This window comes from Euleptes europaea, chromosome 2, assembly GCF_029931775.1.
Source record: "Euleptes europaea isolate rEulEur1 chromosome 2, rEulEur1.hap1, whole genome shotgun sequence".
Lineage (NCBI taxonomy): Eukaryota > Metazoa > Chordata > Lepidosauria > Squamata > Sphaerodactylidae > Euleptes > Euleptes europaea.
Window position 1 is genome coordinate 84354461 of NC_079313.1, and position 15330 is coordinate 84369790.

At 44.6% G+C, this 15330-nt stretch overlaps 1 protein-coding gene across 1 annotated transcript; it reads right to left on the bottom strand.

Moving 5' to 3' along the window:
* Window positions 1–7707: 7707 nt before the first annotated feature.
* On the bottom strand, window positions 7708–13153 carry LOC130473698 (ubiquinol-cytochrome-c reductase complex assembly factor 2). The gene is made up of 4 exons (XM_056845267.1): window positions 12977–13153; window positions 10128–10202; window positions 9679–9748; window positions 7708–7830 (listed from the first exon to the last, which is right to left on the bottom strand). Exons 1-4 carry the CDS (start codon window positions 13112–13114, stop codon window positions 7736–7738), a joined length of 378 nt encoding a protein of 125 aa, XP_056701245.1. The 5' UTR covers window positions 13115–13153; the 3' UTR covers window positions 7708–7735.
* Between the last annotated feature and the right edge of the window lie 2177 nt (window positions 13154–15330).

A 15330-nucleotide genomic window follows, 5' to 3' on the forward strand; every position in this document is an offset into this window, starting at 1 on the left:
AAAAAATTTCTAGTGAAGGTAATCTTGATGGGCGGACAGACTGCAACATTTTCCAAGACTGCATTAACATACAAGGGAAACAGGATGCTGCTGAACATTTTGTTTATAAAACGGGTCATTCATATGTTCAGTACATTGCTGTATCACCTTTTGCATTACACATGTATATGGAAGTGCAACTTCACCTGCTGTCAGATCTTCAGAGAGTAGGTTTATGTGAGCTATACCTTGATGCCACAGGATCTGTTGTAAAGAGGCAACCTGCAATTAAACACCAAATTTTATACTATGCCTTGTGCACCAGAGTACCCTCAGACTCATCATGTATACTTCCAGTAGCGGAGATGCTTACCTCAGACCAGAGCACTCCTACTATTTCTCACTGGCTGGCATTACTTTCACGTGATGCATTTCGAATCACGGGACGCCATCTGAAGCCTCAGAAAATAGAATGTGACCATAGCTGGGCTTTAAGACATGCTGTCACAGAGGTTTTCAATCATGTGACACCACTTCAGTACCTCTTCATGTGTTATGAAGTCTGTGTTAATGATAGAACAATCAATTTCACAGTAGTACATATCTGTGCAGCGCATATGATAAAACTTATAGTTGGACATGTTAGTAAGTTAAAGCTTTCAAGAGATGTGAGGAATGTTTTCCTATACTCATTTGCACTGCTTCAAAATGGAACAACCATACAAGAATGTGGTGAACTTATTAAATGCCTCGCCATTATTTTTGGTACTAAATACATTACAGAGGCTTGTAGGGTGGCAGTCAGCACTGTAAAAGAGGCTTTGAAAAACCAAACAATATCAGTAAGTGATCAAGACTCCCATTTGAAAGATGATATCATGGAGACACCGTTGGACTCTATATATCAGGCATCACCATTTGCCAAATTAATTCCACAAGATAACTTTGAAGATGAGGTGCTGAACAGTGCTTTACAGCCCAACGTCTACTACAATACTGAACTTAAGAAACTGCTCTCTAAATACACTCGGACACTGCCATTATGGAGTGGAATTATGCTGCAGGCTAAACAGTGCCCCCAAACCAGAGACAGTAATTCTACTGCTGAAAATTGGTTCAGAATTGTTAAGAATCAAGTTCTGAATGCCAAGCTTCATCAAAGACCAGCAGAATTTGTTGAGATCATGAAAGATACTATCCAGGGAAAACTATGTGTGGCTGCAATAGGCATCTTCAAGGAAAGCAATCAAAAGAAGCAATTTAAAAAAGGAAGGCCCTCAAAGAACACAGAAAAAATCAAAGATATTCCACATCCATTGACTCTGGAAGAAACTTGGAGCAAACGCCCACAATCAACAGCCAAGAAAGTTCCAAAATACTACAGAGCTCCACCGGTGTCCCTGCACAAAGAAAAAAATGGAGATTCTGACTGTCCTCCTTGGAATGGAACAGCTCGATTACAGAGGAGAAAGATAGTCCTCACAAACACTTGCACCATTGACAATCTTCTGTACATCATTCATATGAGCATGGAACAATACCCACAACTGAAAAAAGAGATCCAGGCATTGCAGAACACTGTGGAAACAGCCAACATTCTTCTCAGAGTAAATGATGCCTTTCAGGAAAAGAAATGGAGTACAGGGAAAATTGAATGGCTGTTGCAATTCGAGAGGTTCAAGGGAAAGAGTTTATGGGACTGCTATGGAACTGAAGAAGAGATGGTGATCTCACAGCTTTCCTACTTCTTGCTTACCATTCAGTACTCCACCTGTGACAACAAAGATTGCTCAAAAAAGGAACATCATGTTACGTCTGCAGAGATGGTTGTGTGGTGAGTATGCATTGCTCGAACGTCAACCAATCTATGAAGTTACGTATGTGATGTCTTGTATCATCATTATTGGTCAGTAAAGTTCTTTTATTGGTTTTATTATTGTGAACATAGTTTGAATGATGCCAAGGAAGTCCAGGAGGCACTAAATTTATCTGATGAACCATCTTCTTTGCCATGTCCCATGCACTTTGTTGTGAAAAAAATGACCATCAATGAACAGAATGCTTGGCTCACATGTCCCCAAGGTAGCAGGTAAGTGTTATATTGTCTATGATGTATTTGTGATTTGACTAATTCAGTCCGATCTTACAGCACATGTGGAAGTCACACAAATATAGATGACAGCACATTGTTCAATCTTTCATCCCTATGGAGGGCAGGTTTTGCAATTTAAATTGGGTTGCAAACCAAACAGAAAAAATGGATTTTCTAGATGTTGGTATGTAACCAGGCCAATTATTTCATTTGTCTATGTAATGTTTTTTCTTGAGATGGGGGAGGGGGGGCTACGTGACAAGGCCAAGTAATCCCCATTTCCCAAACTTGAAATTAGGGTGTGTGTGTGTGCAGCAGTAGGTCTGATCAAGAGTTAAAATGTAGAAAGTGACTTTAAAAATGAAGGATTTATTTTGTCAACTTTATGTTATGAAACTGTGATAAGGACATCATCTGATGACTGAAATCATTCTGATATACTCAAAGCACCCTTTCAATGTCCATTTCAGAATCACTATAAAAAGCTGCGGAGGCACACGCCAATTGGGCTCTCGTTTATTTGCCAATGGACCACCATGTATGCTGCTTATTACTGTTGCAGTCAAAACTCCATACAGAAATACAGACCAATTTGACCCACGGAACTTCCCAGCTGAGATCTCAGTGCTTAGCATTATGTATGTCGCAAGCTCAATTTTCAACTTTAAACACATTATTATGCTTCATTGTAATTGAATATCTATGAAGTAAAAAACCTGATGTCTTCTTTAAATTGTAAGGTAGTCCCCTGTGCAAGCACCGGGTCATTACTAACCCATGGGGTGATGTCACATCCCAGCATTTACTAGGCAGACTTTGTAAATGGGGTGGTATGCCATAGCCTTCACCAGTCATGTACACTTCACCACCAGCAAACTGGGTACTCATTTTGCCCACCTCAGAAGGTTGTACTGCTGAGTCAAACTTGGGTCGGCTACCTGGACCCGACTTCTGTCAGGATCAAACTCAGGTAGTGAGCAGAGCTAGGACTGCAGTACTGCAGCTTACCACTCTGCACCACAGGGCTCCTGATGTGCTTTCTACTTGCTCATAAAGTCAACAGGAAAAAAATTAGACTGCATTCCTCCCATCTCCCCACCCCAACAGTGCAACACATTAACAACTGTATATAATAAACAATTATGTTTTCTCTTGTCCAGATACAAAGTTGTTGGCATAACTTATAACACAGGACAACATTTTGTTTGCTTCCATAAATTTGGAATGAAGGGCCACTGGCATCTATATGATGGACTGAAGGAACTACAGAGCTCAGGACATGGCAACATAGAGGCTACAGAAGCTGTCTTCAGCAATTTTCTCAAACGACATCCATTTCCCAACCACATTGTTGCTGTACGTCAGTCGTGCACCTAATGTTCCTTGCCTCACCTGGAGAATAGACTCACATTTCCAGGGACAGTCAATAAAAAGCATCTGAAACAAGTATGCAGTTCCATTTTTGTATGATTTATAATTTCATGGTCCATATACACTAGGATCACAGTTAGCTGTATTGTCAACTTCCTTGGCATCAGGGCCATCAGTGGCCAAGGGCATGTAAATATATTTTCTTGTTCCTTAAACATAAGGGTGTAGCCTCCTTGGTGCATTCAAAGTTAGCTCCCAAGAAAAGTCCCTTACAGTTTCTTATTCAGATTTTCCATGGCTTTGGACAAGGACAAAGCATATGCCCTCTCGGATGCCAGAAGCGGTGTTTGGACCGGGCACCGCTGTATGTCTTCTTGGAGGGGACAGTCTCTGGAGTGTGGGGATGTGTCATTTGGGGTGGTCCAGAGATTATTTTGGGGTGCAGGGTCTGCATGTGCCTTGGCCCTGGGGGCACCTCACTTGGGAGCCGCTGGCACAAGACCCGGACTTTGGACCAGAACCCAGCATATGTCATCTCGAAGGGCACAGTCCCCTGAATGTGGGGGTGTATGATATGTGGTGGTCCAATTCATATTTTGGGGTGCAGAGCTCCAGTTCCTTATTCAAAACCTCTTTGCAATACAGGTTTCTGGGGGGGGAACCCAAAAAGAAGCCAATGGCACCAGAACCAGTGTTTGGACCGGGCACCGCTGCATGTCTTCTTGGAGGGGACAGTCTCTGGAGTGTGGGGATGTGTCATTTGGGGTGGTCCAAAGATTATTTTGGGGTGCAGTGCCTGTATGGGCATCTGTCCTGGGGGCACCCCACTTGGGAGCCGCTGGCACAAGAACCGAACTTTGGACCAGGACCCAGCATGCGCCATCTCGAAGGGCACGGTCCCCTGAATGTGGGGGTGTATGATATGTGGTGGTCCAATCCATATTTTGGGGTGCAGAGCTCCAGTTCCTTATTCAAAACCTCTTTGCAATACAGGTTTCTGGGGGGGGGGGACCCAAAAACAAGCCAATGGCACCAGAACCAGTGTTTGGACCGGGCACCGCTGTATGTCTTCTTGGAGGGGACAGTCTCTGGAGTGTGGGGATGTGTCATTTGGGGTGGTCCAAAGATTATTTTGGGGTGCAGTGCCTGTATGGGCATCTGTCCTGGGGGCACCCCACTTGGGAGCCGCTGGCACAAGAACCGAACTTTGGACCAGGACCCAGCATGCGCCATCTCGAAGGGCACGGTCCCCTGAATGTGGGGGTGTATGATATGTGGTGGTCCAATCCATATTTTGGGGTGCAGAGCTCCAGTTCCTTATTCAAAACCTCTTTGCAATACAGGTTTCTGGGGGGGGGACCCAAAAACAAGCCAATGGCACCAGAACCAGTGTTTGGACCGGGCACCGCTGTATGTCTTCTTGGAGGGGACAGTCTCTGGAGTGTGGGGATGTGTCATTTGGGGTGGTCCAAAGATTATTTTGGGGTGCAGTGCCTGTATGGGCATCTGTCCTGGGGGCACCCCACTTGGGAGCCGCTGGCACAAGAACCGAACTTTGGACCAGGACCCAGCATGCGCCATCTCGAAGGGCACGGTCCCCTGAATGTGGGGGTGTATGATATGTGGTGGTCCAATCCATATTTTGGGGTGCAGAGCTCCAGTTCCTTATTCAAAACCTCTTTGCAATACAGGTTTCTGGGGGGGGACCCAAAAACAAGCCAATGGCACCAGAACCAGTGTTTGGACCGGGCACCTCTGTATGTCTTCTTGGAGGGGACAGTCTCTGGAGTGTGGGGATGTGTCATTTGGGGTGGTCCAAAGATTATTTTGGGGTGCAGTGCCTGTATGGGCATCTGTCCTGGGGGCACCCCACTTGGGAGCCGCTGGCACAAGAACCGAACTTTGGACCAGGACCCAGCATGCGCCATCTCGAAGGGCACGGTCCCCTGAATGTGGGGGTGTATGATATGTGGTGGTCCAATCCATATTTTGGGGTGCAGAGCTCCAGTTCCTTATTCAAAACCTCTTTGCAATACAGGTTTCTGGGGGGGGGGGACCCAAAAACAAGCCAATGGCACCAGAACCAGTGTTTGGACCGGGCACCGCTGTATGTCTTCTTGGAGGGGACAGTCTCTGGAGTGTGGGGATGTGTCATTTGGGGTGGTCCAAAGATTATTTTGGGGTGCAGTGCCTGTATGGGCATCTGTCCTGGGGGCACCCCACTTGGGAGCCGCTGGCACAAGAACCGAACTTTGGACCAGGACCCAGCATGCGCCATCTCGAAGGGCACGGTCCCCTGAATGTGGGGGTGTATGATATGTGGTGGTCCAATCCATATTTTGGGGTGCAGAGCTCCAGTTCCTTATTCAAAACCTCTTTGCAATACAGGTTTCTGGGGGGGGGGGCCCAAAAACAAGCCAATGGCACCAGAACCAGTGTTTGGACCGGGCACCTCTGTATGTCTTCTTGGAGCGGACAGTCTCTGGAGTGTGGGGATGTGTCATTTGGGGTGGTCCAAAGATTATTTTGGGGTGCAGTGCCTGTATGGGCATCTGTCCTGGGGGCACCCCACTTGGGAGCCGCTGGCACAAGAACCGAACTTTGGACCAGGACCCAGCATGCGCCATCTCGAAGGGCACGGTCCCCTGAATGTGGGGGTGTATGATATGTGGTGGTCCAATCCATATTTTGGGGTGCAGAGCTCCAGTTCCTTATTCAAAACCTCTGCAATACAGGTTTCTGGGGGGGCCCCCAAAAACAAGCCAATGGCACCAGAACCAGTGTTTGGACCGGGCACCGCTGTATGTCTTCTTGGAGGGGACAGTCTCTGGAGTGTGGGGATGTGTCATTTGGGGTGGTCCAGAGATTATTTTGGGGTGCAGGGTCTGCATGTGCCTTGGCCCTGGGGGCACCTCACTTGGGAGCCGCTGGCACAAGACCCGGACTTTGGACCAGAACCCAGCATATGTCATCTCGAAGGGCACAGTCCCCTGAATGTGGGGGTGTATGATATGTGGTGGTCCAATTCATATTTTGGGGTGCAGAGCTCCAGTTCCTTATTCAAAACCTCTTTGCAATACAGGTTCCTGGGGGGGGAACCCAAAAACAAGCCAATGGCACCAGAACCAGTGTTTGGACCGGGCACCACTGCATGTCTTCTTGGAGGGGACAGTCTCTGGAGTGTGGGGATGTGTCATTTGGGGTGGTCCAAAGATTATTTTGGGGTGCAGTGCCTGTATGGGCATCTGTCCTGGGGGCACCCCACTTGGGAGCCGCTGGCACAAGAACCGAACTTTGGACCAGGACCCAGCATGCGCCATCTCGAAGGGCACGGTCCCCTGAATGTGGGGGTGTATCATATGTGGTGGTCCAATCCATATCTTGGGGTGTAGAGCTTTTGTAATGTCCGCAAAATCATTCAGGAACTAGGAAATGTGAATAAGGAACTGGGAATAGGGAACGAACTGGGAATAAGGAACCAACTTCAGCCTCCTACCTTATACCAAGTCAGATCATTGGTCCAGTAAGGTCAATATTGTCTACTGTGGCTGGCAGCATCTCTCTAGTGTCTCATAAAGAGATATTTTCACACCACCTACTATCTGATCCTTTTAACTGGAGCAACCAGGGTCTGACCCTGGCATCTTCTACATTCAAAGCAGATGCTCTGCCATTAAGCTCTCCCATCCATGTTCCACATGAACTGAGAATACCCCTTATCTGTACAGCAAGGAAAAGCAGGTAACCATGGGCAACCTGTCTGCCATTGCTGATTTTCTTAATGCAAAACTACAAGAATCTACAGAACAGTTTGAAAACCCATGATCTATGGCCACTTTGGATTTTTCACAGCAGCACTATCCGTAGAATTAATTCGTCTTGAAAGAACCACCAGCATTCCCACACTCATGTGTTTCATAGAAAGGTTCTTTGATTTTTTAATCCAGTTATCAGGAACTGAATACATCATCTCAGCTGCAAGAGACTGACATCCCACAGTGCAGACAATCAACAGAATGTACAAACATCTAATTGTATTGTCAACCATGTCACTTGTGTGTACTGTAAATATAACAAATAACAGTCTCCTTAAATCAATGTAACCACAATTACATTGCTGTTTCAGAATAACTTTTCATTACGTTTTACCACCATTCTAGCATTACTGTCCCTGAGATTCCAGGACTAGTTCTCTGATTAAGGAAGTTGACAACATGTGTAAGTGAACAACACACTGTTTCAATGCAATTTATCAATTCACACAAGTATAGTGATTTGTAAACACTGAAATTATCACTTGGAATCTTCCTCAGGAGCCTTGGCAGAGAACTTCTCACGCAGTTTGGACCATTTTCCTTTCTTTGCTTCTTCCATCTGTTTCAAACTATCTGTGGCCAGCAGCAGGAGGCAGATAAAGGGCAGACAGACAAAAGGAATGTCATTTTCATTGTACAAACAGTTCTGTATTTCCTGCCTGCTTCTTCCAAAGGCTGTTTCACCCAATACATGGAGGCAAATGCATGTTTGCCACTATTTATACATGGAATACGGGACCACAACTAATCCTGGCTCCTTGGCATACATGCCTGTGCAATTCACACTCGTGCCCATAAAATATTTTACAGGTACACCTAAAAAAACATAAAATGTGAAGCAGTCATTAATTTTTACCCCAGTGAGCTTGTCACCAGGGGCAAAGTTTCTCTTTGGTCAGAGCAGCCACACACCAAGTCAGCAATAACTGGAATTATTCACATGCTGCAGCTGAAGGCAGGAACTAGGACCATGTGGAGCAGTATCTCTTACCCCATTCAGCTATCTTCCACTCCAAGTGTACTTAAAAGGAGGGCAGAAGCATATTCCTTAGGATGCTTTTCAAGACAAAGTATCTAAAGCAACTCAGAATAAGCTAAGAGAAAACAAATAGACTAATACAAGATAACACTCCTGAATTTTAAGATTTTCAAGCCTTTTGTAACAAATAAAGGATGCATCTTCCTTATAGTAAGATGTATGCATTTAGACTATTCTTCCCAGTACTTTTGTCCCAAGCACAAGTTACATACACAGTAAGACAGGAAGCCAACATAAATATGTTGAATGTGGGATGCTACATAGGGGAAGGAAATGGCAAACCACCTCTGCTTCCTCTCTTGCCTTGAACGCCCCATGGTTGGGATTGCCAGGAGTCAACCGCAACTTGATGGACATACCCTGTATGTCCCAGCCTCTGGGTCAAAATAGATGAAAAATCTGTGACTGTACTTCCAGCACATTTTTATTGCTAAATAGCAGCCCCAACGAAAGTGTACAAATTTAGCTCACTTCAGCACCATTGCTGCAATCTCACAGTCCTCTAAAGCTGCTCCTGTCCTATTAGGGGAAATACATATGCAAATAGTGACTCTATGGATCAATTGAGGTTGGGAATGCTCCCCCCCCCCACTGTTTAGCAACAGAATGTAATAAAGAATTTGTATGAGGTTCATTTAATTCTGGGTGCATGCTCTCTTTTCTTCTGATGCACCTGCCAGAATCAACAGAAGTCACATGTTATTTATGATAAGAGTTCCTAAGTTGTTGGGAACTCAACATTCATTTAGAGAATCTTGGCTTGTCACCTATATTAAGCCAATACAGGCTGAGTATCCCTTATCCGGAATGCTTGGGACCAGAAGTGTTCCGTATTTTGGAATATTTGCATATACATAATGAGATATCTTGGGGATGGGACAAAATTAATTTATGTTTCATATACATGTTATACACATTGCCTGAATGTAATTTTAAACCATATTTTTAATAATTTTGTGTACACTGAACCATCAGTGGCGCTGCTGAGGGCCTGAGAGTAATGCCTGCATGTCGGCACAAAACCTCCGGTTTTTGGATGTTCAGTTAAGGAATACTCAACCTGTATATATATTATTAGTCACAAACTGATCTAGTTGGTTATTTATAAACACCTTTTTAAAAAATCTAAGTTGTTCCATGAGTGCAGCTGTCCATTTGTAGGAGAATTACCCATGGTGATCCACGGTCAGTAGAAGAAGTACCAGTGTACCAAGCTGCACTTTAAGGGTGGGAAGAAAATACAAAGGTAGCAATAATGTGCTTTCTGTGTTTCTACCCTATCACATTGGATTTGGGGGCACTTTGTGCAGAGGACAAAATCCTGGTTCAGAGTAAGTGCATCTAAATCAACAAACTGATCAAGCAATAACTGGTCTAAATACCGGTTGCAAGGACCATCTTGCATTCTTCCACCGACACTCCAGTGAAGCTGGTATCTTTCAAACGTGGATACTTGTAAAACAAACAGGAAAAAAAATTAAGAATATGGCACTGCCCTCTTCTCCTGGTGATGTTATTCCTCCCTTCTCTTACCACTTCTGCTCTGGCATGCTGAAATAAATAAAATCTGTTAGGTAACACATCATTCTCTGAAGAGTCTCCAAGTATAGCAATGGAGCCCAAATGGGATTCAGCATACACACAGAAAGGATCGCTACTGAAACAGCACACACAATAGAAAGCATCAGGGGCATTTTATCTTGTGTTGATATTGCTGAAGAAGAGTCAGTACAGCCTGCTTAAAACTGCAGTTATGAAATAGTAATTAGAAACAGCACAATCAGATTCTAACATACGGCAACATGATTCCTGCTCCAATTTCAGAACTTACCTTGTTTTTATAATGGTTGGTATGGATTCTAGCTAGACTCTCAAACATTTCATCACAGGTCACTGGATCAGCAATCTGCAAGAAAATAAATTCTTCCTGGAATGTCCGTAACAAAATGTATACTGAACAGAGATTGTTACTGATGCTTTAAACAAAGAAATTAACATTATGTGTGCCAGCTCTGACCTACATACCTATTTACAGAAGAACAAAGGCTGTTAACGCACTAGGTATTCCCAGCGATGTATCAAGAGTTTGGAAATGTTATAAAAAACATCGCTTTAAAAGGGTTTTTAGATACTACGGCTAAAAAATGGTTGGAAGACGTCTTCACAGCTAAAGGGGCCAAACAAAGTGTGAACAGTATTTTTATAATGTTTTCAGACTCTTAATACATCGCTGGGAATACCTAGTGCGGTAACAGCCAAAGTTAAAAAACAACAACAACAACCAGAAAGTCAAACACATTACTCAAAGGAAGATTATCAGTTGATCAGCTTCCCATGGATCAGTTTACACAATCCAGTGTACCACATGTTATAAATGAGAGCAGATGTACTGCCAGGAAGTGTTTGCACAGTAACTAGTTCCGGATTACATAATTTTAGCTATGCATAACCTGAGAGGATAATAAAAAAACTCCGTCATTAGCCACACTCTATAAATACAGCAAGTCAATAATAAGCAAACCCCATCTTTTTAATGGTCATAACTCCATGCAACCCATCAATGTCTCTAGCTGTGGCATAGATGCATCAGATAAGTGGATAAGCAGACCCCCAGTATCATATGCAGGCACTGGAGTAGAATTCATGTGAAAGGAAGAAGTTATACATCTAACTTACATATTAGTTTACGATTTAATATTATTGTTTTGGCTTTCTGGTGACACAAAATAAATGCTTAAAATAGAGGCTTTTGTGAATAAGATGAATTTCTGGACAGAACATAAGATGTAATTACCAGAATGAGCACTGGCTATGCAGTAATTCATTCCGAAAACAATGGCATCTTGGAATGCAACCCTCTAGTGAGAAAATTATGCAAGGACTCGTCTTTCACAGCATCAGATATCGGTCAATGCTCAATTCAGGAAAATGGAGCAGACTGCTTGCTCAATCTCTTTTACATATTTCTGTATTCATACTGAAAAACCCTTGTAGCGCTACAGTGATTAAACGTGAAGCAGAAATGGTATGTCAAAACAAAAACAAACAAAAAAGAAGAAAATTACATGAATAAAATTGATGTTATACTTTTTATAGCTCTGGATCTGTTCCATACGTATTCCTTCTACAATCTGGTGGTAAATCTTTCTTTACTGTACCAAGTATTTTATACATACAAATTGATACCAGTGCTTCAAGTATCAGTTTATATATTTTTTAAATTACGTGGCAGCTTTGGGAAATTAGTGCGGAAGTGAGTTTTTCTGAGCATGATGGAAAAGAGCCTTCTAAAATGCATGGAGAAGACTGTTCCGGTGACATAAGTAACGGAACAGTTTCTCGTGGTACTCTCAGGACAGTCAAAAGATGTTGGATCTTCTAGAACTCCTGCCTGTGATAAATTTGTGTCATTAACAATTGTATAACATATGCTCTCCCATAAAGGGTCCATCATATGCTGATGCACTATTACAACGGATATTTAGATGTAGACCCAGGACTGGAAAAAAATACTCCTACACTCAATGAGGTAAGTAACCAAAAGAACGTCTATCCATCAAGCTTTCCTTGCTCCAAGCTACCTCCCATAGCACTCAAACAAAATGTATCCCTCTTCACACTAGCTTTGCAGAGAAGGAAACGGGCTTTTCACTAGATGCAGCCTCAAGAGGGAAGTGTGGCTTTTCTCAACACCACATGACAAGATATTCCTGTCCAAATTCCCTCTTGCCAACAATTAAAGAGACCGTGCCATTGTCCTAGGCAACTGAGCGTCTGCCAGCATGAACCAACAGACAACATACTGTGAGCTGTAGCTGGGCTCAAATGCCTCTTTTGCTCAAGAATCCAGAAGCTACACAAATAGCAATGCAAAATATTGTCGAAGGCTTTCACGGCCAGAGTTCATTGGTTCTTGTAGGTTATCCGGGCTGTGTGACCGTGGTCTTGGTATTTTCTTTCCTGACGTTTCGCCCGCAGCTGTGGCAGGCATCTTCAGAGGAGTAACACAATAGCCATGCAGATTAGCTTTGGATTTCACACATTAACAGATCCCTTCAGGATACAATGGTTCCATATTAACACACCACACCCTCATTAGCACATTATCTTGATACTTACAGGACAATGATTAGCACATTACCTTTGATACTTTTTGCAGGACAATGATTCAGCTCAAACCCAACCCCTCTCTGACTATATATGATTCTTCCTACACACTTGACACTGAGAGACACTGTCCTTCAGTGTGACTCCTCTGAAGATGCCTGCCACAGCTGCTGGCGAAACGTCAGGAAAGAAAATACCAAGACCACGGTCTCAGCCTGGATAACCTACAAGAACCAAATAGCAATGCACTTGTGACAGCTGGTGTGCGTCAATCGCTCATGTTATGCTTGCCTGGAAGGCCTCCCCAACTGCTCTAGATGCTTTGCCCCCATAGTTGCATTGGTCTTCACTAGGCGCCTGCGATGGGGGGGGGGGGCGATTCCTATTTTACAGGCAAGGAAATACAAGACCTTCAGACCCTCGACCCTCCCCTAATATCAAGCTGATTCTGCACCTTGAGGGGACGAACAGGGATATGAACGGAGCAGCATCAAGTCGTCTGAGCCCTTACTTGGCAGCAACCCCCCCTGAAGAAAGTTCAACCCCCCCACCCAAACCTCCTGCTGCCCCCACCTGCGTGTTCTCTCCCTCCCGGAAGGCCTGCGCCACCCGCTGCCGCAAAAAGGTGCCCAAGTCCCGCCCACGCTTGGTTTCCTCCACGGGCCACTCCTCGCAGAGCTTCAAGAAGCGCCGGTACCGCGTCACCGCCATCTTGGGCGGCGCGTCCCGGCCGCCACGGGCAGGAAGCCCACGTGGTCCCCGCCGGGCGATGGAGCAGCTCGCCTTTCCTATCCACGGCGGGGCGGACCATAGAGAAGAGGACCCCTCCACGTGGCTTGCTGCGTCGGCGCAGTTGGGATTCCAGCTGCCGGAGTCGCGAGGCTGGGGCACACTTGCGCACGCGCGTTTGGAAACGACGTCGCGGGTTGCCGGTGCGAGCTTGCGTCACAGCCCTATCAAGCATGCGTGACAGGGAGACAGGCCCGGCAGGCAGCGCATGCGTAGAATGCCTCTGAGACGCCGCCACCTTTTCTAACGGAGGCGTGCAAAGTGCCCACAAAAGGGCAGACTAGTGCGGTTGAGCATCTAATGTCGACCGGAGCTGCACGGTCTGGGCTATTTTAGTAGAAAAGGGCCAGAGTCCAGTAGCACCTTAAAGACTAACAAAAATATTTTCTGGTAGGGTAGGAGCTATTTTAGTAGAAAAGGGCCAGAGTCCAGTAGCACCCTAAAGACGGCTCACGAAAGCTCCTATCCTACCAGAAAATATTTTTGTTAGTCTTTAAGGTGCTACTGGACTCTTGCCCTTTTCTACTACTGCAGACAGACTAACACGGCGACCCGCTGTGAACTATTTTAGAAACTCTGCTAGGATTTATTATCGATTATTTGGGCCCTTTTCACGTTGAGAATTTGTTGGGGTTGTTTCCTTAAGCCATTTGGTCGCTAGGCATTCCCACGGCCAGAAACCGAATCTTTAAAAACTCATACAAGAAAGCTGTAGATCTCGACATGTCTCGCGCTGTCAATATTTAGAAGTAACACCACCGCAAAAAGAACACAATCCCGCTGAGACTGGGAAGTTCGTTTCTAAAACGTATATTGGATTTCATAACGCTTTGTAAATACCTCTGGTTGCCAAAGGGTAGCCCTGACCTGGGTGGCCCAGGCTAGCCTGATCCCATCAGATCTCAGAAGCTAAGCAGGGTCAGCCCTGGTTAGTATTTGGATGGGAGACCACCTAGGAAGACCAGGGTTGCTGTGCCGAGGAAGGCACTGGCAAACCACCTCTGTTAGTCTCTTGCCATGAAAACCCCAAAAAGGGGTCGCCATAAGTCGGCTGCGACTTGACAGCACTTTACACACCCACACACGCCAAAGGGTAGCGGTAGGCTTGTGTCTGAAGCGGGAGAGATATCGATGGCTCATGCTTTCAGCCTATCGTTTTTGCCTGGAATCTGCATTTAATATGTAAAACGACTCCAGGAAGGTTAATTCTTGTTCAGAGAAATTCATAGGCAGGTTGATGGTGGGGTGGAAGTTGTTGAAAGCCTGGTGAAATGTTGAGGGCTTCTTTGCCATGAGCCCAGACAAAGAAAAAAAAAAGCATCAAGTAATCTCAAGTAAAGGAGAGGTGCCAGCGGGTTCAGAAAATGCTGTTCTAGATCTGCTATGAAAATATTGGCATACTGTGGAGCCGTGCAGGTCCCCTCGCCATGGCTGTGCGACTGATTTGAAGGTATAACTCCTCACCAAACCTTATACAGTGCCTTGTTCCAGAGCATGAATTCCACTGCTGAAACTGCATGGTCCCACTTCGCCTAATATTTAATCTTCCTGTCACAATTTGTGGTTATTCACAGGCCACAAGCAATAAATAGCTTAAACAAGAATTTCCCTGGGGGCCTGATATTTAAACATGGGGAACCAATGGTTTTATAGCAATTATGCAAATACCAGCAGCTCTTCAGGAAAAAGAGTAAAGCATACACAGACACAACCAGTATGTTACAGGAACTATACAATTTACTTACAGCTTGACATTCCCATTCTGTTATTGGACATTTTATCTCTGTATTTAAAAACATTCTAACATTTTCCATAGGATATAGGAAGGAATTTGTCATTTGGTTGTTCCATATTTACAAATGTTCATAAATTCTGTAAACAGTTTTTGTAATTTAGTCCACACACACAAATCCACATGCATAGAAGCTGAACACAAAACTTCTAGATGACATTTGGGCTGCTACCCCAATACATGTGAACAGGTACATCTTCAAAATCAAAGCTTGTCTGATTCCTCATCCATATATATTCCCTTCAAAAAACATGCTATGGTATGAATCCCTCCTCTCTAGCTCTTCTAGCAAAGACCTGCCTTACTCTAGGAGGGGTTATCCGGCACTGGCTTGTTTTTGCTTTTT

Excerpts from the sequence above, each read along its gene's own strand:
- LOC130473698 (XM_056845267.1), bottom strand. The coding sequence starts at position 13,114 with ATGGCGGTGACGCGGTACCGGCGCTTCTTGAAGCTCTGCGAGGAGTGG. Across the intron at positions 10,203-12,976 it reads GGGAGGGAGAGAACACGCAG|ATTGCTGATCCAGTGACCTG; the intron begins GTGGGGGCAGCA and ends ATTTTCTTGCAG. Across the intron at positions 9,749-10,127 it reads CCAACCATTATAAAAACAAG|TATCCACGTTTGAAAGATAC; the intron begins GTAAGTTCTGAA and ends TTGTTTTACAAG.